Source organism: Acartia tonsa, chromosome 11, assembly GCF_053477335.1.
Source record: "Acartia tonsa isolate MP-2025a chromosome 11, ASM5347733v1, whole genome shotgun sequence".
In the NCBI taxonomy this organism is placed as follows: Eukaryota; Metazoa; Arthropoda; class Copepoda; order Calanoida; family Acartiidae; genus Acartia; species Acartia tonsa.
The window spans coordinates 30,516,589-30,542,200 of NC_137270.1; the positions used below are offsets into that span (position 1 = coordinate 30,516,589).

At 31.4% G+C, this 25,612-nt stretch overlaps 4 protein-coding genes and 2 long non-coding RNA genes across 18 annotated transcripts in view; all 6 read left to right on the forward strand.

Moving 5' to 3' along the window:
- Nucleotides 1-1,982: 1,982 nt before the first annotated feature.
- LOC145331524 (uncharacterized) lies at nucleotides 1,983-3,659 on the forward strand. The gene is made up of 4 exons (XR_013883772.1): nucleotides 1,983-2,125; nucleotides 2,636-2,705; nucleotides 3,101-3,158; nucleotides 3,566-3,659. It is a non-coding gene; the product is annotated as an uncharacterized LOC145331524 (long non-coding RNA).
- A 280-nt stretch (nucleotides 3,660-3,939) lies between these two features.
- LOC145331525 (uncharacterized) lies at nucleotides 3,940-6,208 on the forward strand. Of its 2 annotated transcripts, none has more exons than XR_013883773.1 (3): nucleotides 3,940-4,037; nucleotides 5,519-5,685; nucleotides 5,861-6,208. It is a non-coding gene; the product is annotated as an uncharacterized LOC145331525 (long non-coding RNA). The 2 variants fall into 2 exon arrangements; XR_013883774.1 differs by having other exon boundaries at nucleotides 5,519-5,682.
- Nucleotides 6,209-8,360: 2,152 nt separating this feature from the next.
- LOC145332956 (uncharacterized) lies at nucleotides 8,361-15,165 on the forward strand. 3 transcript variants are annotated; one of them, XR_013884384.1, is made up of 7 exons: nucleotides 8,361-8,431; nucleotides 9,297-9,551; nucleotides 10,142-10,253; nucleotides 10,857-10,912; nucleotides 11,073-11,128; nucleotides 11,349-14,639; nucleotides 14,934-15,165. XR_013884384.1 is itself a non-coding variant. In XM_080178086.1 (6 exons), the coding sequence occupies exons 2-6, from the start codon at nucleotides 9,307-9,309 to the stop codon at nucleotides 13,682-13,684; spliced, it is 2,805 nt and encodes a 934-aa protein (XP_080034212.1). In that variant the 5' UTR covers nucleotides 8,361-8,431; nucleotides 9,297-9,306; the 3' UTR covers nucleotides 13,685-15,165. The 3 variants fall into 3 exon arrangements, 1 of the variants encoding a protein (XP_080034212.1); XR_013884385.1 differs by having other exon boundaries at nucleotides 11,349-14,382; nucleotides 14,992-15,165; XM_080178086.1 differs by having other exon boundaries at nucleotides 11,349-15,165.
- On the forward strand, nucleotides 15,163-18,829 carry LOC145332959 (uncharacterized). 2 transcript variants are annotated; one of them, XM_080178089.1, is made up of 5 exons: nucleotides 15,163-15,270; nucleotides 15,840-15,963; nucleotides 16,285-16,361; nucleotides 16,661-16,773; nucleotides 17,286-18,829. In XM_080178089.1, the coding sequence occupies exons 1-5, from the start codon at nucleotides 15,206-15,208 to the stop codon at nucleotides 18,356-18,358; spliced, it is 1,452 nt and encodes a 483-aa protein (XP_080034215.1). In that variant the 5' UTR covers nucleotides 15,163-15,205; the 3' UTR covers nucleotides 18,359-18,829. The 2 variants fall into 2 exon arrangements, with proteins under 2 accessions (XP_080034215.1, XP_080034214.1); XM_080178088.1 differs by having other exon boundaries at nucleotides 16,285-16,360; nucleotides 16,654-16,773.
- On the forward strand, nucleotides 18,823-23,383 carry LOC145332957 (uncharacterized). The gene is made up of 6 exons (XM_080178087.1): nucleotides 18,823-18,892; nucleotides 19,307-19,411; nucleotides 20,176-20,299; nucleotides 20,809-20,887; nucleotides 21,086-21,369; nucleotides 21,640-23,383. Exons 2-6 carry the CDS (start codon nucleotides 19,317-19,319, stop codon nucleotides 22,897-22,899), a joined length of 1,842 nt encoding a protein of 613 aa, XP_080034213.1. The 5' UTR covers nucleotides 18,823-18,892; nucleotides 19,307-19,316; the 3' UTR covers nucleotides 22,900-23,383.
- Nucleotides 23,384-23,891: 508 nt separating this feature from the next.
- Nucleotides 23,892-25,612, forward strand: part of LOC145332955 (rap guanine nucleotide exchange factor 2-like) — a 31,518-nt gene continuing 29,797 nt past the window's right edge. For all 9 annotated transcript variants that reach the window (XR_013884382.1, XR_013884383.1, XM_080178078.1 and 6 more), the window contains exons 1-3: nucleotides 23,892-24,246; nucleotides 24,825-24,918; nucleotides 25,425-25,517. Coding sequence is in view for 7 of the 9 variants with exons in the window: in XM_080178078.1 (XP_080034204.1) it covers nucleotides 24,237-24,246; nucleotides 24,825-24,918; nucleotides 25,425-25,517 (197 nt within the window). In the remaining 2 variants the exon portion in view is untranslated. The remainder of the gene's footprint in view (nucleotides 24,247-24,824; nucleotides 24,919-25,424; nucleotides 25,518-25,612) is intronic.

Consider the following 25,612-nt stretch of genomic DNA (forward strand, 5'->3'; position numbering starts at 1 on the left):
ATTTAAATGTGATTTGTGTGAGAAATTATTTAGAGTACATTCAGGTTTGATTAGACACAAAATGTTGCACACTGGTGAACGACCATTTTCATGTGATGTTTGCGGTAAAGGATACATAGGAAAGAATACATTTGAGAGACACAAAAGAACTCATACAGGAAAGATTATCGGAATAAATATATGATTTTCAAATCTTTACTAGTACTTGTTATGAACCTTTATTAAAATTATTATAATTATTATTATTATTATTATTATGATAGGGTCGGTCCTTACGTCCGTCTGGAACGGATTTCTTTTTACGTTGATGTAGGCATGTTAGAATTGTCAATATCAAACTTTGCATGGTGATTCCTATAGTAGTTAAGTACGATTTATAAAGCATAGCAACTCTATAATCGTAACTAGAATGTCCGTACCCAGTAAAATGTTGGTCACATGTCACAATAATTGTGACAATATTATTTGTGACATGTCACTAGTTTTTACAATTTTAAGATTTTTTGTGACATTTCACAAATAAATGAATCCCTCCAAAAATATTATTTGTGACATGTCACTAGTTTTTACAGTTAGAGAATTTTTTTGTGACATTTCATAAAAAAATAATTCACTCCAAAAATATTTTTTGTGACATGTCACTAGTTTTTAGAATTTTAGAATTTTTTGGGACATTTCACAACAAAATGATTCACTCCAAAAAAAAAATGTTTTGTGACATGTCACTAGTATTATAATTTTAGAATTTTTGTGACATTTCACAAAAAATTATCCATACCAATTTACAAAGAAATGATTCCCTCCAAAAATAGTATTTGTGACATGTCACTAGTTTTTACAAATTAAAAATTTACTTGTGACATGTCACTAGTTTTTATAATTTTAGAATTTTTGTGACATTTCACAAAAAATTATCCTTACCAATTCACAAAGAAATTATGCCCTCCAAAAATATTATTTGTGACATGTCACTAGTTTTTACAATTTAAAAATTTATCTGTGACATGTCACTAGTTTTTATGATTTTAGAATTTTTGTGACATTTCACAAAAAAATATTTGTGACATGTCACTAGTTTTTAAAAAAATACCTGAGGGAAATTGTGACAGGTCACTAAAAAAATTAACCCATTATATATCAAAATCCCAAATAAATATATTTTTTGCAATTTATATTATATATACTCCTCTAACACCATGGAGGACTATATTCGATTGTGAAGAGAGCAAAAAAAATGCCCAAAAAATCTTAAAATTTGAAAAAATTTTATTATCTGGCGCAAGCGCCTGGTAGTGTTGTCAAATATTTTTTAATGGGGCCATAATATAAGAATAAAGATTGAATAAAAATAAGATTCTAGGGTTTCTAGCTTATATTCAAAAATATTTTATTACAAAATTTTAAATTACAATTTAGTTAAGAAAATTACAAAAGTAAGTAAATTTGAACCTATTGGCGCTCAGTCACAACAAAAGATGGCAACCTTAAAAAATTTAAAAATTACACACAACTGACACTGTTACAAACAACACTGGCAGTGGCGAGTGTGACTGAAATTGCAAAATTAAATTGTGTAAAATTACGTTATTCTAAAAACATAAGTTATAAGTTTATGGTAATTTTTAGTTTATTTACGTTTTTACATAATTAATTTTCATAATATATTTATTTTTCAATAAAGTAAAGCAAAACTCGCTGCTTTTCTTTTAAAGTTTAATAGTTATTTCTCGTATCGTATTATAAACGGCTTTCCGCGGATATAGAATGTACAATTATAAGATTAAAACTAGTTTTTTTAGCCCCGAGGTGCCGGAGGCACCGGCTAAAAAAACTGGTTTTAATCTTATGATTGTACATTTCTATATTCGTAGAAAACTGGATATAATACGATGCTAGACATAGTTTTTTCGTATGGATGAGAACCGGTTCCTATCCACCGGATTCGAATGAATACGAGAAATATTTTTCTAAATTTCAGAATCAAGAATGCAGGGAGTTATATCAGAATTTGAAGCTAATATTTAAATCTGGCTTGTACGCCAGTTTTACTAAAGCGTTTCAGTTTGTTGACAGCATTGACCTCTGCAGAGTTGAAGCTTTGAATTTAAATATAATATTTATCAAGGTAAAAAAAACGCGTATTACCAAAAATTTGTATTTTATGGCATTTTTTAAATTTTGTCAATAAATCGCTTATCATGACATTTTGAATTAAAAAGATATGTATTCTTTAATCAAATACCTCACAGAGGAGAGGGATACATACAATTTGTACCCAAAGTTTTATAATCATGTTCGTTGGATCAAATACTTTGGGTTGGTACTAATATTGAATTTTATTGGTTGGTTTAAAACTAGTAGGGAGTATTTTGAAGTTTTTAACAAATAATTATATTTTGTTCATGATTATTGGGGATGTATAACAATTTATCTCCATTGTCTTATCCCTGTTAATAGTAGACAGTTTACCCACTAACAAATGTCGTAAATTATTTTTTTTCCAAAGTCTTATCCCCTAAAATCCCTGAAAATTTTTTGCTATTGAACTAACAGTTGTTTTATTCGCAGTACGATAGAGTAACTTAAAACCTAAAGATACGCACATACCAAAGTCAAATTCTTGTTTTATGTTAAGGTGGGCAACGAGAGCAAAAGTGAAATCGAAATTAACTGCTGTGGACTTTAGTGCTAGCTCAAGGAATAAGGTTTATGCTTAATTGATTTGACAACCTATTTAAAACCTAAATTATACATGTATTAAATGTATCTCTAATATTTAATAAATAGACGTTCCTATAAAAATAATTTAGAAAAACATCCTAGAAACTTTAAAAAGCATGTTTTGCCTAGTCTCCTGAAAATAGTCGTAATCAGGGAGGGAGGGGACATTTGACTGTACATTGCACTAACTACCAAAATTTTACGAACGCTTTCTAGTTTCTGATATTCGTTGGCTATAAAATGTAGATACACTAATAGTGTCGAAATGTTCTTTAATTTTATTTATCAGGAGATGAATACCTATACATTTATCGTTTTTGTTGACTTGTAACGTAAGATGCCAGATATTATGTAAACCTTATTTCTCTGTTGATTTTAGTTAAACAGATTTGGTGCTTAGTTTCACCATTGTCTTGCCTGTCCGTTTGCTCCTTAAGGTGAGATTCACATTCCCACATGAACAATCATTACACCACAGAAAAAAGTCCTTGTGTAAAAGTTCCAGGATGTCTGTCTGTGTGTCACACAATTGAGAATGGAGTATAGCCTATATAGATCTAATTTAGGATCCTTGATAATCAATAATTTTTAAAAACAAAGCTTTTCTAGTATTAGGGCAGGTCCGTCCGTACTTCCGTCCTTCTGAAACTGTTTGCAATTTTCTTGAAAATAAATTTCTTTTTAATACTGATGTTTATACAATTAGATAAAATTGATAATAGATAATTTAGATAATCTACAAGTGGATTTCTTCTTAATAATACTTCTACGAGACGAACAGACAGATCCTTTTTATACAGTAGTTTCGTTTGAATAGTAAAGTTAATAATATATTTTCATTAAGGATGTCGTAACTGCTGGGGGCAAACTTCCAGCATCTGAAGCTGGATGGTAACAGTCATTTATCAGCGCACAGGCTGCTTTGTATGCTAAGGAAAGAATTCATATCAAATTATTGTTTTTTAAGTCTCAAAAGCAATTAAAATATAGAAAGGCAAATATAAAAAAAACCTATGATAGAAGACACATCCTATTAAAGTCTTCACCCCCCCCCCCCCTTTTTTTGTGTCTTGACTTATTCTAACTTAACTAAAAAAAGTTTCCTATGTTTGCTATGTTAGATACATGACAATGTGTAATGTTAAATTAATACCTAGCATGTCAAACAAAGGAAATAACCTAAGAATGTTTATTTTTTGAATTCATAAAAAAAATAATAGGGATTTGAAACCTGTATAAAAGAATAAGATCCGATATTCCACATAATTTCAAAGAAAACTGAATCACCAAGGACTTTTTTCAATGCAAAAGAACAGGTAATTCTATATCTGTATTTTTAATAGCAGCTAAGATGTTTTAAAAAAATATGTACAAGGTTTACGACATACTGGCATTCAAATTATAGAGTAATTTTGCTTTAAAATTGACTAATATCATGTTTAATAATCATAAGAATAAACATAAATTCGTGTAGTAGTATTTAATAATTTATTCCTTTAAGAACAAACTATACATAATTAAATCACATATTAATTTAAAGGAACTATCATACATTTAAATTAAATAAAACATAAACATTTTAAAGAATAATAAAAACATTAAGCTAACTACACAGTTATAATAGTGTTAAAAATTTGTAATTGTCAAATTATATGACCTTTGACCCGTGAGGCTTCGGGCAGGTTGAGCAAGCTACTCACAATGAGCTATAATGTGTACAAACATATAGCATTCATCAGTATTTTTTTCATTAAATACTGGAAATAATGTTAATGGTAAACATATACCACAACAAATAATAATGTTACGGCCCATGTTACTCTGCATGGGTGTACATATAATAATAATAATGATAATCAACGAGATAATAGATTTGTAGTTAAATACATTTATGTTATTCTTCAAGTAGATATGTTCTTTAAATTGATGTAGTCAAGATTCCACGGAAATAAAGCTGGAGGAAAACCGTCTGCTTTGTTATAAATGAAGCTTTACTATTGTCACTTTTTACACTATATACAAGATCCACATAGACAGGTATCAATGCTTCTCAGTGCTGATTTCTTATGTAGTGTATACCATGACTTTGAATTTGAAGGGAAAAGTGTCAGGGATCACTGCAAGTCGTCGACAGCAAGACGCCAAAGTTTCAATAAAGAAACCCTCTACCCATAAAAAATGGCAGCTGCCTGGCATGAGTAAAACCAGGAGATAATAACTGAAACATCAGGAGTTATGTAAAAAACAAATTAGTTATCTCCAAGCTAAATTGTTTTGTCCCATATTTACCAATGTGATGATGCGAAGTTAGGTTCAGATTACAGCCAAGCTTCACCCAACGGTCAGTCTTAGGAGGAGGGAGAAGGGGTCGACAGGTTCTTGTAGAATGATTTAGGGGAGGTTCTTCTATATGGAGAGTGAGGAGGAGGGTGGGTCTGCAAGTAGGGTATGTGGGGACATAAATTCCCCAACAGAAAGCACACATCTTGGATACAAAGAATTTTTTCTTATATTTTAAGCTGGCTTCACTGAATGGTCTTGGTATGTGGAAATTTCTTCATGCTGGTTTTCTCACTTCTTTACATAAATTGGTTTCAAACACATTTTCTCAACCTGTATTATATATAAGCTGACTGTGTATAAGAAAGACTGAAGTATTACAGCCATAATGGGAGGAAGCCGTTAAGCGTCCACACACGACAAAGGCTACAACATAACTGACATAAATTCGTGTATTATGGTCATAATAATACTTGAATGTTAAGAGTAATCTTAATAATAAAGTTTTCTTTTCCAGGGATACTGTAGAAGAAAGTATGCCGTTGATTTCGAAGCCTTATTGTAACTGACCTCCATCATTAATTAACATATATCCTGCATTCCTTTTTTTGGGAGAGTAATGTTTAGCATTAGAACTTTTTGTTTTGCAAGAGTTGAACTTATTAACATAAATAAATTGCAGTGGTTTTCACTATAATGCCTGGCGACAAACCAACCACAAATTAAAACAACAAAAGTATTGAGGGGGGGGGGGGGGAGTCTTTAATCCTTAATTAACTTAACATAAATTCACTTAAAATAAGTATCAAAATAGTTTGTTTGGTCGGCAAGCATTAGACGGGAAAACTTCTTTCTATAGTATCAAACTTTAAATATGTTTTCTCGTATTCATTCGAATCCGGTGGATAGGAACCGGTTCTCATCCATACCAAAAAACTATGTCTAGCATCGAATTATATCCAGCTTTCTACGAATAAAAAAATGTACAATCATGAGATTAAAACAGTTTTTTTAGCCCGTGCCTCCGGTACCTCGGGGCTAAAAAAACGGGTTTTAATCTTATAATTGTATACCTATTCTATATGCGCGGAAAGCTGTTTATAATATGATGCGAGAAATAACTATTATCAAATGCTGTGATTATTAAGTTTTGTCAAATGGTGTGCTTATTAAGAAGTTAATATTTATAAATAAATCTATTTTTTTATTACCTTTTTATTTCTGTAGTACCATTGTGACATGTCACTTGTGACGTGTCACTTATATTTCATGTTATTAAAAAATTGTGACAAGTCACACACATACTTGGTGACAAGTCACACAATACTTTGTGACAAGTCACATATTCGGAGACATTCATACATTCAATGTGACAAGTCACAAACATTCTTAGTGACAAGTCACACAATACTTTGTGACAAGTCACATATTCTGAGACATTCATACATTCAATGTGACAAGTCACAAACATTCCTTGTGACAAGTCACATATTCTGAGACATTCATACATTCTATGTGACAAGTCACACACTTTCTTTGTGACAAGTCACACAATACTTTGTGATATGTCACTCAAAAATCTTGTGACATGTCACATTTTTGATGACAAACTCACTATATAAAGTGTGTGACCGGTCACAAGTTTAGGTGTGTGACATTGTGACATGTCACAAACGTTAACATCGGAAAAAGTTGTGAATTTTTCAAAAACATGTTACTGGGTACGTCCATTTTAAACATGTTGATTTTTAACTTTTTTAACAACAAATTTTTATGTGATAAAATAATCCGATTAGTCTGATTTTTTAATGCTAATGTCTACGATAACAAAGTACAATGTCATAAGTGAGGCATCTCTATAATCAAGTACTAAACATGGTAGTATGTCCTTTAACATTATCCTGTATTTAAACAGTTTTTCAACAATTTACTTATAATTTTGCTTCTACTCTTATACATTTATATTTTAATTATTCAGTTATGAACTCTAAAAGTGTTAATGTTAGTTTGTCCTACCGTTTCAGAGCTTCGCTTTTATGAATTTTGTCATCCTTGTTTTACTACAATTTATTTACATTCAGTACTTCCTCTCAATACTAGATATTCAGGGAGAAGACAGTAAAAGAAAAATCTTTACCTCCATGTTTTATGGGTGAATTTTTTCCTTTGCGGTATCTGCGCAAAGAAAGAAATAAACTTTTATTGTCCCTTCCCTTCCTTGCATAATGTGTGTTTTATTTAAAATGAGTTGTCCAAAAATGATATATCATTAACAGCCTTTTCTTATATTTTTTATATTACAAATATCAAGACTTATGTTTTGATGGTTCTTTTTGTGACTAGAAGTAACAGATTATTATTATTATTCGTCATATGAATGAATTAATAGTTATTCTCTGTGTCTGTCTTAATTTCAATAATAGAATTATCCCATTATCCCTTTGAGTTTATTACTTTTATATTATTTCGTTACTGCTTTTTACAGGAGAACGGCCATACTCTTGTGAGATATGCAACAGTTCTTTTTACACACCATCAGACCTGAACAGACACAATAAAACATCAGGACACATTAATAATATGAAACTAAGGAATGCTGAAACTAATCCTAATGGACATGTGGATGAATTGAAGCAAGATCATGAAGATTTAGAAAATGCAGGAATCGCCACGGAAAATTGCATGAAAAATTAAATGTTATAGAAACTGCTAAGATGGATATTTTATTAAGGTCATATTTTGCCTCAGTTTTTTTCGCCTATAAGAAATATTACCTAGTTTCTACATATCTATAATACAAAGTAGAACGATGTCTGTCTGTCTGTTTGTTTGTCTGTCTGTCTGTTTGTAGCGAAGGATCTCGCTAACCACTGAACCGATCGGGTTCTCCTTAACAGGGTAGATTCTCATATGTCCCTGGAAGGTTTATAACTATTTTGGGGGAGGGTACCACCACCCTCCCTAGAGAAATTAAATTTTTTAAAAATTTCTCAATTTTAGAAAGAGAGTTCAACGAAAAACAAACATCAAACGTAAATTTTTTTTACCTTTTCTTTTAAAATCTAAAATAAGAAATTGAATTACTAAATTCGACTCTCTCCTCCTCAAGTGCCCCTAGAGGCCTCTAGGGGCGTAGCCGCTAGTATTAAATAAGTTGACATTTTTATGATAAATATAAAAACAAAATAGATTTTCTTCAGATAAAGAATCCTATTCTTAAAACCAATTATTATTTTTACTTAATGTTTTAGATCAAATTTGCATTTGAAGTTACTTACTTTAATATTATATTTTTAAAAATATCATATTTCCAATGCTCTGTTAGTAGGTTCATAAACAAATTTTAGATAGATCATGAATTTTCAGATCATTTTTACAATGAAATGCAAGAGATTTCAGTTTAAATTTATGTAGTTGATATAAAAACAAGGTATAGTTATAATCCAAATTAATCTTCCCCTCCCCTCACCTCACCACAACCAACCAAAAGAAATCTCCTCCTTTTTTATAGTTTGGCAAACAACCTACAAACGAAATATGAAAGAAGCTCTCATATATGTAATTGTACAACATTGTATATACTTCTATGCGCATTTGCAGAGATTACTTAAATTAATAATACTATTACTGTCTCTTCATTCAAATTCTTAAGCTTATTGTTGCTGCGCTACCTACGCACATATTCATCCCCTATAAACCTCTCCGCCTATTTCCTTATTTTGAAATAAATACTCATGTATAGTGTTTGTTCCCCCCCCCCAAAAAAAAAAAAACGAAACCTATAACTCCACCCATTTCTCACATTAATTAAAGGTCTAATCTGTTAAGAATTATTAGGTGTGCGTTCAGCTCCACATAGTATTATATTCTCCTAATGTTTCATATGCGCAAAATAACAAAAAAAAAAAAAAAATAAGAATCGATGATTGTGTTTTAATTTAAGATGAAAGTGTTCATATTTTATAATTGCGAATCTGATGATTTTCTAAGATGTGCGGAAATAAATGCACACCCAACTATAATTCCTGAAAGGTCCGACTCTTTAACTTTTCTAATGAAATTTCTTCAGTTTGTTCTTAGTTTTTATATTGATCACATGTTTATTGTTCGTTTGTGTTTGTATATTAAGATGTATATAGAATATACGTGGATATTATGACAGGGTAATAATTGTCGTCAATTAAGTTTGCTAAAAAAGAACTCATTTATTGGTCAGTTCATCAATCCGGTAGGAGAGGGTGGTGGAGATTTCTTTTCCTACCCAAAATGAAAATTAATAAAATCTTTTTTTTCAGTGGCTGAAAAATGAGTTCAGATTTTCTGAATTCCGATATAGTGATAAACCATGAAATAGAACACAAGGTTGAAGTTATTGATGTTGATGACAATTCTTTGGATAATCATGAAAAAATCATTGAAATAGTTGAGGAAATCCACGAAGATAACATTGCTGATAATAAGAAACGGAAATTTGAAGAAACTGAAAATGATAATAGCAAGCCAAAAAAGCAAAAACAGGAGGATAGAAACCAAAATCTGAATAATTACAGGTAAAAGAGAGTATGCACGAATGAGAGGCAATAATGTCAAGCATTTTTGGGACTTTATTAGGGCTTCTATTAAATATCGTCATTAACTAGCACTAAAAAATGCATGACGTCACTAGTAGTTGCTTAGAATCACTTGCTTGCGCTATTGCATAGTTCTATTTAATAAATAAGATTACTGAAATATCCTTCTTAATTGTCAGGTTGAAAATATTTTAAAAACTTTTTTTCACCGAAAATATTAAGTAAATACGGGGGTTTATTGACAACAACTCAAAACTGTGAAATTCTGACAGTACAGTAATTTTTCTTTAATAAGATACCCATTTTCCAGGAATAAGGTATAACTAACGAGCGAAATAAATCTAAAATAATATTGGGGGGCAGATGTGAAGGTCGTCAATTCTACCATGTGTTGACCCCAACGACAGCTGAAAATAAGTACAGGTTTCGTGATTTTCCCCCGAATTAATTCCTTGTTGGTACAAGCTGCCCATTTTCTCACTCATTGAAATTTCTTTTCACTGGAATGTTAATGTAATAATACATTCTTTTAGGGAGCTAGCCGAAAATGTAATAATACATTCTTTTAGGGAGCTAGCCGAAAATGTAAAGATTGCCAAAGATCTAACTAAAGAAGCTATTTTGATATGTCAAGATATATTTCTTGATAATGAAGAATTTATGAGCATCTGGTTTGACAGTGTAAGTTGTTTGTATTCATTTAAGATTATTACTTTAATGCTAATTAGGCATAAAATGTCTTTATTTTGAGGAATTAATTCTTAGAAGGGGGTTGGATTATTACTTGGATCTTACACCAGATTTTTATGTTCTTCAATAAAGTGAACCTGAAGCGGGCTAAAATAACGATTTCCCCCATCCCCTTCTACTTGAAAAAAGAACCGACCAATAAATGGCAGGGGAAGTAGAAACCTAAAATGACGACAATTTTTCCCCTTTCAAAATATCCACATACATCCATTGGAATCGATGGATGAGGATGGATTGAATGCAACAATTTTTGTATACACACAAAAAAATAGACCAAAACGAACAAAAAAGATTTGGTATACCTAAATTTTGCATCGCAGTTGTTTTCATGAGGTAGAACTGTCGATTGCCACAAACCACCATCTCCGATTATTTTTTGCTGTTTTATTGTGGCAGTAATGGCTATGTCGCCGTTTCTTTCCGTAGAGTTCCTTCCCCACAGATTCGAGCCGTTGCCGCTAGATTAGAATATTTAAGCATTACAGTTCTCTTTTAAAGCCAACTGATAAAAGTTTTATGATATATTTTTTTCAGATAGTTGAACCATTGGTGAAGGTTATAGATGTTCTTTCTTTCTCCATAGAAGTTCAAGGAAATTTTATAACTTCTTATTAAAGTTGCAAATATTTTTCATGTAAAATAGGGTGTTTTTTATCTGAAGAAAATTGTTCCAATTGCTCTTTCTTTACCTAAGGACTGTCTAAAAATACAAATTCTATAAAATATAAAAAGTTAAAATAAAATTACCATAGAAAATTGTGAAAAAAGTTCTCAAGATCAAGCTACAAGCAATCATGAAGTTAAAGGTTTGTTTTTGTTCAATTAAAAATGCTCTATTTAATGCAAAGGGCTCTATTTTTTGTGTAGATTTCTATTAACATTGACAATTTATTCTATAATTTACATTATTTGTTTGGCTGCTCATTGAGCTTGTTTTTTTTCTAAAATATTTGCCCATATTCTTTTTAACATTTATACTTACCTAGCTACCTTAAAGCAATATTTTTTAAAAATATAAATTTTTAGGATTGCAGGAACAAAAGACAAAGAATTTTAAAGTCAACAAAGGCGCTGCAACCGGGGATACATCTGTAGAAGATACCAGAAGAGAAGGACTGAATGGTGAAAGTATAAATGAAGAAAACTCTTCTCAAGATGATTCTGAAGACTTGGTTACTCCCCAACCTCGTAAAAATTATAAAGCTATCTACAATGTTCCAACCAGCAGGAGTGAGAGGGAGATCAATGAAATTCATAAGTTGTACTCTTACCAAAAGGAAGCTCCCAAAAGAAAGAATAACTCTGTTAAATATTGTGAAGTATGTAACCTGGCTTTCTGTGATGAGCGTTTTCTGACCATGCACATGGAAGAGCTTCATCAAAATTACATTTACATGAAATACTTGGATAGTGTTAGAGCTGATCAAAAATCCAGCATGGCGAATTCTGAATTAACTTTGGCCGATCATCAATCAAAAATGGCGAATGACAAATCAAATATGGCGGATAAACAATCAAAAATGACCGATCATCAATCAAATGTGGCGGATGAACAATCAAATTTAAGCAATCAAGAATCAAGCACAGCTCATCATCAATCAAAAATGACGGATCAACTACCTGTCATTGAAGATCAAGAAACAAAAATACCGGATGATGAAACAAATGTGACCAACCAAGAATCAAATACAAAGACTGACCATTCAGTTTTAACAGAAAAAGAATTTGACACATGGAATAGGCAATTCAAGAATTATTTGGAAATCCGGGCAAACATAGTTGATGATGTCAATATGCAAGGAACAGAGAAGGCAGATGACAATTTAAAAATGTCTAATAATGAATTGGAATTATTAGAATATGACTCAGTATCAGTATTACAAAGAAAAGATTTGAAAATACACATGGAATCTTGCTTTTCCAAAAATACAGAAAATTTATCAAATAAAACTAAACCATACAAATGCCCAACATGTGAAAAGCTGTTTTCTTATAGGAAGAGTTTAAAGCTTCATATGAATAAGTTTCATCCGGAAAATGTGATCACTCCTAAGAATGTGATTGAAAATACGACTATGAAGATTGAATGTGATTTATGTCCAGATGAATTTTCTTCTTACTTTGCCTTTGATAATCACAATCTTGAGGTTCACAATAGAAAACCATCCTGTCCTATATGTAAGAAAATAGTATCACGTAGTGACACTTTGAAAAAACACATGGAAGTACAGCACGCCAACAACAAACCATATAAATGTGGAGATTGCGGGGAGGAATTTACTGCTAAACGACCGCTAATGATCCATCAAAATCTGGTTCACGAGCTTAACCTTAATGTAGAAAATTTGACTGTAAAACGCTTTGACTGTCAGACTTGCAAAATTAAGTTTCCATCTCTCGAAAAGCTGGATGCTCACAATTGGGAGGTGCATAAGAAGAAATTGTCATGTAATATTTGTAATCAACAAATTTTAAGAAGAGGAACTTTGATTGAACATATAAAAGCGCATTCAAGTGTTCGGTCATTTAAATGTGCAAGTTGCGACGAAACTTTCGTTACAAAGACTGATCTGCGAAAGCACATAAATAAGATTCATTCGGAAGATGTGACCATTCCTAAGAAGGCGATTGAGAATACGACCATGGATAAGAAGATGATTGAGTGTGATTTATGCCAAGAGAAATATTCCACCTACCCTGCCTTTGATAAGCACAATCTTGATGTTCACAATAGAAAACCATTCTGTCCTATATGTAAAAAAACAGTATCACTTCGAAGGGATATGAAAAAACACATAGAAGTACAGCACTCCAACAACAAACCATTTAAATGTGGAGATTGCGGTGAGGAATTTACTGCCAAAAGACCGTTAATGATTCATCAAAATCTGGTTCATGAGCTTAACCTTAATGTGGAAAATTTGACTGTTAAACGCTTTGACTGTCAGACTTGCCAAATTAAGTTTCCATCGCTTGAAAAGCTCGATGCTCATAATTGGGAGGTGCATAAAAAGAAATTATCATGTAATATTTGCAATAAACAAATTTTAAACAGGGGAAGATTGGTTGCACATATGAAAGCGCATCCAAGTGTTAGGTCATTTAAATGTGCAAGATGTGACGAAACTTTTGTTACAAAGACTGATCTGAGAAAGCACTTAAATAAGATTCATTCGGAAGATGTGACCATTCCTAAGAAGGTGATTGAGAATACGACCATGGATAAGAAGATGATTGAGTGTGATTTATGCCAAGAGAAATATTCCACCTACCCTGCCTTTGATAAGCACAATCTTGATGTTCACAATAGAAAACCATTCTGTCCTATATGTAAAAAACAGTATCACTTAGAAGGGATATGAAAAAACACATAGACGTACAGCACTCCAACAACAAGCCATTTAAATGTGGTGATTGTGGAGAGGCATTTAATGCCAAGCAAAAGTTAATGATCCATCAAAATCTGGTTCATGAGCTTAGCCTTAATGTGGAAAATTTGACTGTTAAACGCTTTGACTGTCAGACTTGCAAAATTATGTTTCCATCGCTCGAAAAGCTCGATGCTCACAATTGGGAGGTGCATAAGAAGAAATTGTCATGTAATATTTGTAATAAACAATTTTTAAACAGGGGAAAATTGGTTCGACATATGAAAACTCATTCAAGAGTTAGGCCATTTAAATGTGAAAGATGTGATAAAACTTTCATTGAAAATGCTCTTCTGAGAAGGCACATGAAAAATCGCCATCCAGGTGAAACTAAAATGGCGGATGAAAAAACAAAGATTGCGGACCAGCAATTGACCATGGCAGAAGAACAATGAAGAATGGATGATCAATATTGAAATAAGGCTGACCATGACCAATTTTCATAATGAAACATGGAAGTTCAACAATTAAAATGGCTTCGAAGATATTTGTATGCATAATATTTTTTCAACTGGTGCTATTAAAGAGAATTGATACTGTTAGATAATAAACCCTTTGTAATAAAATGTAAAAAAAATTGTATTAATACTAGTTTGAGCTTAAATGTAAAATAATTTGCCAAATTAAATATTGTATAACCTATTTTTTGAGCGAAGCTTCTCTATTAATAAATTTATTGTTTGTCGATCCGTAATGGAAGTGTGTTTTTATTGGATACTTTAAACACTGTTTTCTTGATTTTCTTAGAGTTTTTGTAAAATGCAAAGTTTATATATTTCTCCAATTAGAATTTTAATGCTTTCTCTTCATTTGTATGGAATAACGGTCTCCAAAACGTTTGATTTTATGGAAACTTGATCAGCAACTACTCTTCATTTCACTAACAGAGGTGTATATTCTGCAAATTTGACCCGGCTGAGGAGGGGGGGGGGGAAAGAAAAAAAATATTTAGTTGGGAAGGGTGGAATGTAAACATTAAGAGGACTGAAAGCATTTTTTTCTATTTTTCTCCCCTTTTTGGTGAAGAAAAACTAAAAAATATGTGGAAGGGGGCAAAATATGAATAAAATAAAGAGTTCTGAAAATATTTTTCTATTTTATCTCCTTCCTTGCTGGAAAAAAAACTAGGAGGAAAAAAATAAAAAAAAATTTGCAGCAGGGGAAAAAAATGAATCTTGTGCAGAATATACACCCCTGTTTCACTTTGTCCTTCGGTCCATTTGTAATAACCTATTACTTAGGGGACTTAAAAATTTCATTCCGTGTAAAAGTTTTCATAACTAATAAGCTTTGTCCATCCTACAGATTAAATGCTCTTTTTATAGTAAATTGCTTATTTTTTAACTTCGCTTCTAATGACTTTTATTATACCTGTTTATACTAAAAAAAAAATTGTTATTACTGTTTTTTTTTCAGAATGCATAAAATGTTTAGGTAAATACCTAGATAGGTAAAATGGCAAGTATGAATATGTCAGAATTTAGTTCTAGAGAATATGAAAATGTCAATGAACACGCGAGGTAATTTTAGTAGTGAAGCTACCCAATATTTTTCTTTGTTCGTCATTACATTAATGGTATGAACTGGGCTGTAAGGATACCTATATAAATAAATATTTTTTGCCCGTTATATGAGGAAAGAAAGTATACATAGATTTATTGTAGATGCAAAGTTTTGGTCTCAATGATAATTTTTACATATTATATACTTGACATAACCTAAAGGGAATATGCACGAAGGAGAGCAAGTGATGTTTAGCACCTTCAATCAGTGATACCTACCTATCAATTGTTTTTCTCATGAAATTATGAGTATTGGATATTAAGTATTAATTTGAAATAACTTTATGTCCTTTAAACATTTCTAGAATAAAAAATACATATTCCAGTATGGCTTCGAAACTGATTAATATCCGCTGGATTAGAACCGGTTCTTAGCCAAACTGAAAAATCATGTATTGCATTTTATTACGCAGAATTTTCCACGAATTATGGTTAGCCCGTGCCTTTAGCCCTCATAATTTTTCATTTTAATATCCGCGGAAAGCTGTCTATAATACGTTGCAATAAATAACTATTCTTAATTATAGTGAGTTGACAAAGCGAATTGAAACCGCCAGGAGTGCTACCCAAGAAAGTATTGAGATATGTCAGGATATATTTATCAATTCTCAAATTAATAATGAAGAAGAAACTGACACATGGTTTAATAAGGTGAATTTTTTTTTCAACCATCAAAATCGTCAATGCATTCGTTTATATTCCTGGGATACTCGGTTTGAGTCTTCCCACGGGCACACTTAAAACATTTTTTTCTGCATATTTAATTTCCGTAAAGGTATGTACTCTAAGACTTTAAAGTAAAATGCTAAAATTTGGCATGACAGTTGCTCTTTTGCGACACAATATGGAAATGTTAAGACAAACTTATCATCTTCTTATAAAGTTAACCTTTTATATGCTTTTAAAAGAGGCAAGTAAATTTCAATTCAACAGCAATATTTTTGTTATTTATTTAATATAAAACCTGTTTAGGTGACTGAACCTTTGGTAGAGGCATTAGATCTTTTTTGTACCTCTTTGAAAGCTTACCAAGATTATTTACAAATACAAGGGAAGATAAATTTTTCATAAAATTTAATATTTAGGTAACCAGGGTATATATATACTTTCGTCATCTTGATCTTTTGAATGACGATTCTTAGGACAACAAGGTACAATGATGCAAGCGAATTAAAATTGTCCTGAAAAACTTTTTGTAACATATTTACATTAGATAATCTTGTTCAAAGGCTGACACTCTACATGTGTTAATGTTTGTTTGTCTTACTGACTTGTTTGTTAAGCCTCGCTTTTACGGATGTTGTCATCCATGTTCGTCATTTAATTAAAACTTATCTTTTAAAGTATCAGATGAAACTTATGATGAAAACAAAGAAGGTACCCAAGACAATCTCAACAAAAAAGTTGCTAATTGTTCAGTCAAATTGGAAAACATTGAAGTCAAGCAAGAAGAAGATATACAGGAAATTTCACTCCAACCAAAAGTGGGCCACAAACAAACATTTTTTCTTTTTTTCGAGGAAGATATTTTTAGGGAAGCATTGTAAAGTAAGGGAGGGTTATAAACACGACCTGAAGGGACCAATAAAGTAGCATGGCGTCACCACAAAACCACATTTTATTCATCCAGATGGACAGCATTATTTACAACTTCATTAAAATACACAAGAATATTTGGTCTATGAGATTTCCCGTAGATAAAAGTTTTAACCCCAGAAAGATACATCACTCAGGAATTATTAAAGTCAATTAAAACATATATAAAATAAGCAAAACATAACATTTCTTAGTCTATTAAAACCACCGTAAGAATCAGAACATCTTGGTCTAATAATTTCCAGATTAGCTAGTTAGATAGAAATAACAATTTCAGCTGTTCTCACGTGACCTTAGAAACATTTTCAGATAAGGGGGAAGGAAGGGTTGGAGGTTCTGTGGTACCCTTCTTGGCTAGAGGGATTATATAAATTTTTAGTTAGCGGAGAATGAGATTTCTGAAGAGGAATGTATCAAATCTGAACCCGTCATAGCAAACTATTCTAGTGAAAGAGAAGACTTTGAAGATTTTGATGAAGACGAGAGGCCATATTCTTGTAAATTTTGTAGAAAAGCATTTAAAAACAATTATAAATTTAAAATTCACATGAGACGTCATACAGGGGATAAACCATATAAATGTTATCCGTGCAAAATGGCTTTTGTATCTAGTACAGCTTTAGCAAGACACAAGAAAAGTCTGACCCATGTGAATATCATTAATTCACCAAGTAAACCTGAAACTTCACAAATTAAAATGAAAGACAATGATAACAATATTGATGAAAATACAAATGTTGACGAAAAAAAGGAAGAACCAGAATTTATCATTAAAGGAGAAACAGACTTCATCAAATTAAGAGAACCAGGTGTTGGTAGGAGTAGGAGAAATAAATCTTACTCCTGCATGTTTTGTGAACAAATTTTTAATAAAAAAGGCTCTCTTAAAGAGCACGAAAGGACAGTGCACACAGAAATTACTTGCAGTCTATGTGAACCAAAAAAAATATTTTCAAATATAAGATATTATAAGAAACACCAGCAAGTACACAAAGATAAAACATTTATGTGTAAGGAATGTGGCAGGTTATGTCCAACTGCAGGAAGTTTGAAAATACACGAAATGATACACACAGGTGAAAAGCCTTTTTCCTGTAATACTTGTGGAGAATCTTTTCGCAGAATAGAATATTTAAATAGACACAAAAAAATGCATTCAGATGAGAGACCTTTTACATGCAATATATGTGGACACAGCTTTAAAGTTAAAACAGGTTTGACACGGCATCTAAGGCTGCATTTAGACGAGTGGCCATTTCCATGTGACGTTTGTGATAAAGCATTCAAAAGTGGCTCTAAACTACGAATTCACAAGAGACGCCATACAGGCGATAAACCATATAAATGTGATCCGTGCAATATAGCATTTGTCTCTAGTACAGCTTTAGTAAGGCACAAAAAATGTCAGGCACATTTGAACTTGACAAAATCTTACAGTGTTGAATGTTGATAACTTTCAGTAAATTATTCTTTTGAGCTTTATAATTTGTTGTCAAAATTTTATAACACTTAAAAGACAACACTTCTATATATAACTGTGATCTATGTATGTTAAGCCAAATAGCTATTAGTGCTATATATTTAAGTAGTGGGAAGTTTGTCTGTATTTGCGCTAAGATCTAACAAATAGCTGATCAGAACGTTATACAATTTCTAGGGAAAGTTTTCATTTGTCATGAGCAAGTTTAAGGCTATTTTTTATAGTGGGTGCGGATGGTGCATCAACACCCCAAACAAATATTTCATAAAAAGTAATGTTATATTAGGTAGGTAAGAAAGAAAGAAAGGTAAATATTTTTTTAAGTCGTGGTCCATTCCCTACTCACTACTATGACCGAAAACTTTGTTAAAGATAACTAGGTATATATGACTGATTTATAAATCTTAATTAATTACCTACCTGTATGTTTTTTTCAGATTCGTATAATGATATTGAATACCTAATTAGTAAAGAAGTTTCTTAGTTAGATGGTTCTATAGAAAGGTAACAATTCTAATCTTTTAATTTAACAGCAAACTATTTGTTTTAAAAAGCTTTAAAAATGCGCAAGTATTCTAACATTTTGTACTATAATGAATTTTATATGGATGTAAATTACGAAAATTATCCTTTTCTTATAAATATTCATTTTTCCAGTATGGAAATCGATTATTATAGCTGGATTAAAATTAGTTCTTAGCCATACTAAAAAATCATGTATAACATCGTAATACAGACTAATTTACACGAGTAATAAAACAAAACCATAAAAATAATACCTGTTTTGTTTGCACGTTTTTTTGGCCCCTCGGGGCTTACATAAATTGTTTTAATTTTAAATTTTTTCATTTCAAAATCTGTGGAAAGCTTTCTATAATAAGATGTGATATATAAGTATTCTTTTTTTTTTTATTTTAGTGGCCGAAAAATGGGTTCGAATATGTTTGCTTCTGGGCTTGTTCTGAAGACTGAAAGTATTGAGAATGAAGGAGGCACGCAAGGAAAACTTGAAAGTAGTTATAGGTATATATATTTAATGATCAACAGCTGCAACCTAATGTTAAACATGTTTTAAACAGCGACCGTTGCCAAACACGTAGCGCATCCACTCGTCGTCGGGAGGTGATAGGTTCGAATTTCGGCTCAACATCGCGTCATAACTAAAGACGTTAAAAATGGTTCATATTGCTGCTTTGTCAGTTGCGCGATATAGATAGTTAGAGTAGGAGGAATGCCTTGGCCCAAAACTGGCGCAACTCATAACCATGCACAATCACATTTAGGACTTCTAAGACAATGGTCGTTCAATCAAAAGGTTTGTTGTCTGAAGGACGAATACACATTACACAATACATAACCATGCATAGCATAAAGCAAGGCTTGGTTCAGAAATGCACTAAAATAAGATATCGTGGTGTATCCCGTCCTCAAGTTACAACACCTGATAGGCCAACAAATGACAGCTAAGCTTTAGTAATTACGGCTACAGCAATAGGTTCAATCCGCAGAAAGACGCTTTTTTCTTACGCCAATTTTTTGCCATTTCACGCAAAACTAGACATTTTTTTATCTTTTGAGACATTTGATTTTATTTAAAAAGTAACTACATTAATTTTGTAATTATCGCTTTCGTTTTTTCGTTGAGAAGTGACATGAGAAGTTTCTTCTTGAGCGGTAGGGATACATCATACGGCAACTGTTGAACAACTTCATTGCCTCTTAAAAATGGAATGGTATGCACAAAAGGGTGCTCTAAATTTTATCTAAACAATTTTATTTTAACCCAGGGAGTTAACTGAGAAACTTAACCTTGCTAAGGGCATAACAAAAGATTCCATACTTATTTGCCAAGACATATTTCTTCATGATGATCACCTCGAGACTGAAACTAGAAACAAATGGTTTGATAATGTAAGTTTTTAGCTACGTTAAAATTAGGTAATCAATAACTACCATCAACTAAATCGTTAACTATAATACAAATTAAAACAATCTTTATCCAAACGGAAATTGCTCAAGACTTTTTGCTGTAAATTACACCGGTACCCAAACTTTTATAACCAAGTTGCCTTATTCGTTATCTCATAGACTTTGAATACTTTTATTGAAGTATGATTTGTTATTTATCTCGTATTATCTTATCCCTGGGAATACGTGTTAGAAATATCTTTAAATTTTTATAGTTTTGATTCAAGTAACACCTGTTATAAAGACTTTTATCCTGAGGTATTTATGTTAATGTTTTGTGTCTGTTTGTGAGCAAACCCATTTCCTTACTCTTGATATTTATCCCTGCTGCCTGATATTATAGATAATATTCAGGGGATACTTTTTAATGTCTTTAGTAGAACAGGGACTCGGCTCTACAACCCTCGAACATTAGAAAATATGTTGTATATTATACTTTTTTATCTGTTAAGGTTGTGGAGCCTTTAGTGAATATCATTGAACTATTTTCATCCTCTATATACAACTTTGAACAATTCTTACAAATTGAAGGTAAACAATAACTTAAAAAAAAAAATAATTTTCATGAACTATGCAGGGGATATTTTTTCTATGTATCACATTGCTTAAAAGGAAATGTCAACAAACTGAGAAAAAAAACATATATAATATATGCTATACCTAGCCTATAAATAATAAGAATGAAGTCTATAGCTAACTAAACATTTTAATAAATATTTAATTTTTCAGGTATAATGAAGTATCAAGTCTCAGAAAGTATTATTGCAGAAATAAAGGTGAATGCTTCTAGCAACATGGATAACGAATATTCTTGTCCAAATTGTCAAAAGAAATTCACTACACTCAAAGACCTAGACAATCATAAGCTGAAGTATCACAACATCAAATCTCTATATCCTTGTAATATTTGTGGGGATGTTTTCATCTACAGTGAACTTGATTTGACGAACCATAAGAAGTTGAAGCATCCAATCGTTAAAAAGAAAAAAGAAACACCCAGGTTTACTCCTAAGGTAGGAAAAAAGGAAAAATTTTGAATATTTGAATCTGAGCTTTTGGTTATCTTATTTTAAAGGGAAAAGTAAACAAATGAATAATCATACATATATGAACCGAAAAGTTTCACAGGAAACAAATGTTGAAAACGATACACATATAATTTTTAGTTTTTCAGGCATAATGTAATTCGATGCACTTAATCTAATATAATCTAATTTAAGCATACATCTTTATTTTATCTCAATTTAATTGTTTGATTATTTCTTTTTTTCCTTGACAAATAGGATGGCCCTAGATCTTCCAAAGAAGTTAATCCTGAGAAAGAGAATCATGCCAGTGAAGTGGGAGGGAAAGTGATGTTCAAATGTTCCAATTGTGAAGAAGGCTTTACAACAGCATTGGGCTTAATTCAACACAATATTTCTGAACACAAAAAATCTACCAAAGTTGATGATAATGTTGAGAAATCTACCAAAGTTGACAATGATGCAGAGGAATCTATGGTTGATAATGATATTAGTCATCAAGGAGATGATATTCATGTTGACCATGAAGAAGTTATCCTTCAAGAGTCAACAGAGAGCAAAGATGATGACCAACAAAATGCTCCTGTAAAAGATTTAGAAGCAGGAATAAGTTCTGAAGTCAAAAATAAGCCACAAAAAAGAAAAAGATCTAAAAAAGTAATTGTTAAAAAAAAGCGAGTGTCGAATCAACTCCCAAACAACAAAGAAATTTTAACTTGCGAAATATGCGGTAAAAATCTTTTTAGAAAGAATTTTAGAAAGCACATGGATCTACACGATTCAGGCAAACTAAACTCTATAACTTACACATGCGATATATGCAGTGCAGTATTATTTCCAAAAAGAGTTTACCTGAAGCACATGAGAGACCACAATAGCAAAGAACCTGCCGAATGTGAAATTTGCGGCAAAAAGTATTCTTACAACAATCATAAATCCTATCGACTGCACATGAAACGTCACAAAGAAATGGAAAATCAACCACCCGTCATTCACAAATGTAACATATGTCAGAAAGTTTTTAAGAAAGAAAGATATTTGAAAGGCCACATGGATCTTCACAACAATCCGGAGAAGAACATCCTATGCAACGAATGTGGCAAAGCTTTCAGAACTGAGATTGACTTAAAGTACCATAAAAAATGGCACAATGATGAAAAACCGTTTCCCTGCGATATTTGTGGCTACAAGTTCAAGATGAAATCGTCCATGGTTTCTCATAGAAGGGTACACACGGGTGAAAAACCTCACAGTTGCACTGTGTGTAGTAAAACTTTTAGAACAAGTGACTCTAAGCTTGTACATATGAGAATTCATACGGGAGAGAGGCCCTACAAGTGCGACATTTGTGACAAAAGATTCATCTGCTCCTCTAAGTTGTCGAAGCACAAGAGAACCGCTCATGGGATCATTAGTTTAGGAAAGAAGGTTCAAGTTATATTAATGCCTAAAATTGAAGAAGAAACTGAACTCGCGACTACACAATTAATGACAATAACTAGGGGAGATTCTTCCTAATAACATAAAAATAAAAGGATAATTCCTATTATATTGGTACGTCTAACGTTACAAGGGATCTTTCTAATGTTTATTTAGCTAAAGTTTATTTTTGATAAAAAAAATTATTCAAAAATTAAAAGTTAAATAATTTACCTGAAAATTGGAATACCTCATTAATTTTACATTTGTATGTGTGTTATTATTTGTACATATATTTGTGTGAAATACTAAATATAGTTGCTTTAACCAAAGCCTCTAGGGGAAGGCGTGGGATACCAGGAAAATAGCTGAAAACCACCCTAAGACATTTATACAGCCTCCCTGGAAATAACAAATCATTTGGAGCGGCAATTTCCGTGATATTTAGCTTCATACAAAATAAACTATATAACAGGATTATTCATTATTATGAAATATGTTTTAATTTGATGTTTATTTTCTAAATGTATATAATTTATATATTATATTATTTTTTTGTGTTCAATAAATTGTTATAGATTTGGTATAATGGAATTTATAGGAATATCTTTTTATTACGAATTTCACATGTCTTTGTCTTACCGCTAGTGTCCCTTTAAACAATAGTGGTATTTGATTGAGAAAAAAATTCTGAGGAGAGTAAGTTGTTTCTAAATTTTAACTTCGGAGGGTGTCAGTTCGATTTTAATACCTTAGAAAATAAAATTTCAAGTTGACAAAACTGATAAAATACTGAATATAGAAGTTTTGCGATTATTAATATAAAGAAGAAATGTTATTTTGCTTTTCCTATAATAATTTTTAAGCAAACCAACGACCCTAAAATCTCTGATAATGCAATTTATCCCGGCGAAAAGTTTTGGTTTCTTTTACAATTAATTTTATAGCCCTCATATCCTTCCAGTGCATAGCCCTTTATCCTTACATGCCCTGTCATTGGTCCAATTAAAGTTGTTTAACAGGGTTGCCGCAAATGTAGATTTTAAAATATCACTTTTTTAAAACATTCTATGATAATGAAGTTGTATGTAAACATTGTTTTTTCTGTAGTCTGTAATACGTTATATGATTTTTTTTAGTATGACTTAGAAATGGTTGTAAACTAGCAGAAATCAAGGCCGCCGTCGAAGCTTTACTGAAAAATTGATTTTTAAAGACCTTGCTTCAAATGTGGCAACTCTGTTCTTATAAAATATTTGGTTTGGCACAAAATCTACTTGTTACTTGCTCAACAACAAAACAAATATGAAAATTTGTAACAAAAAGTGAGAAAAATGGCTAAATTTGTCAATTTATGCATGAAAATGAAAATATTTTCAGAAATAAAATGTAATTATTTGATGAAAATTAGAATGTCAGAACGTATTTTTTAAGTTATGTGGCCAGGTTAGTAAAGATATTTATATTTTTAAAATTAAAAATATTTATTTTAATATCTAAAGATACATTCACTTTCTGACTTATTTCTTTTTTTTATGACTAATTTTCTAAATTTATAATATATTAAAATGTAATTAAGAAGAATGAATACTCTGGAAATTAATTAAATTTTGTATAGGTACAATATTTTACATTGTTAATTAATAGTTTTTCCTTAAAATTATTAGCATATGTAATTCAGGTTTGAATCTTTCAATCTATTTCAAACACTTAGGAGAATTTTAATTATTGTAAGAATAACAAAATTTAACTGTAGACACATAACTGTTAAAATTTTCAAGACAATTAAGTATAATAAATTATATGACCGATGTAAATAATGCGCTAATATGTCCGTTATTTGAATGATATATTATTAGTATTGATTCTAATATTTCTCCAGTTACTTATCAACGAACTAACTGTGAAATTATTGTTTACCTTACATAGCTAGTTAAATCAGGAAACTATCATACATATGTTACTTAATATCCATAGAACATAAATTACAGAAAAAAACTAAAATATTTATGTTATATACATAGGTTCAGACGAGTGTCCTGGCCCCCCACCTGGGGGAGGGGGCGGCTCTGGTCGACCCTCCCATCACCACAATAGACACCACCATCCACAGCTTAGGCAAAACATTAATTATTTTAGATTACTATGTCCTCTTCTTGACTATGTAAAATATTTATATCTGAGATTAATTAAATAATAAAAGGTCATTTTTTTGGGAAGAATTGTAGGTTTAAATGATAAATTAACTGTTTCGTTTATTATATTCAATGTGATAAACGTATTGTTGGTCATATGATACTCTAATTTGAAAAGTCAAACATACTAAGACAAATAATTTAATCATAGTCCCTTTTCTATCCTAACACCCAGAGCTTTCAGGGAAGAAACACTAAATGAAATTCAACAAGCCTTTGATTACACGCTTTTTATCTGGAGTCCTAACTGTGCACAGCAGTAAGATAAACCTATTTGTGTAATGTGTATAGCCCTAGGCATGAAGTCACTACTTTTACATAGTAGAAAATGCATTAGTTTTAACGTCTTCAGTTACGACACTGTTTTGGTGAAGACTCAACCTTTTCACTTTAAACCGCGTAGGTATATTTAATGTTTTGCTAAAATAGGCATCCAATATCTGGGCAGATGTTGCCCCCCTCCAACTCAGGTTCCAACTCACAACATCCGCAACATCATCAAGGAATTTATGTAAATCCAAGGTGAGATTTATAGTATAAACAAGTAATTGTCCGCTGATACGTAAATAAAAAATATGATTTTATACCCTTGAATTCTATTCGTGAATGAATAGTTA

Coding starts and splice junctions, on each gene's coding strand:
- LOC145332956 (XM_080178086.1), top strand. CDS start 9,307: ATGAGTTCAGATTTTCTGAATTCCGATATAGTGATAAACCATGAAATA. Junction 9,552..10,141: donor CAAAATCTGAATAATTACAG/GTAAAAGAGAGT, acceptor ACATTCTTTTAG/GGAGCTAGCCGAAAATGTAA. Junction 10,913..11,072: donor TCTTTCTCCATAGAAGTTCA/AGGAAATTTTAT, acceptor TAAAATTACCAT/AGAAAATTGTGAAAAAAGTT.
- LOC145332959 (XM_080178088.1), top strand. CDS start 15,206: ATGGCAAGTATGAATATGTCAGAATTTAGTTCTAGAGAATATGAAAAT. Junction 15,964..16,284: donor CTGACACATGGTTTAATAAG/GTGAATTTTTTT, acceptor AAACCTGTTTAG/GTGACTGAACCTTTGGTAGA. Junction 16,361..16,653: donor CCAAGATTATTTACAAATAC/AAGGGAAGATAA, acceptor ACTTATCTTTTA/AAGTATCAGATGAAACTTAT.
- LOC145332957 (XM_080178087.1), top strand. CDS start 19,317: ATGGGTTCGAATATGTTTGCTTCTGGGCTTGTTCTGAAGACTGAAAGT. Junction 20,300..20,808: donor GAAACAAATGGTTTGATAAT/GTAAGTTTTTAG, acceptor TTATCTGTTAAG/GTTGTGGAGCCTTTAGTGAA. Junction 21,370..21,639: donor CACCCAGGTTTACTCCTAAG/GTAGGAAAAAAG, acceptor CTTGACAAATAG/GATGGCCCTAGATCTTCCAA.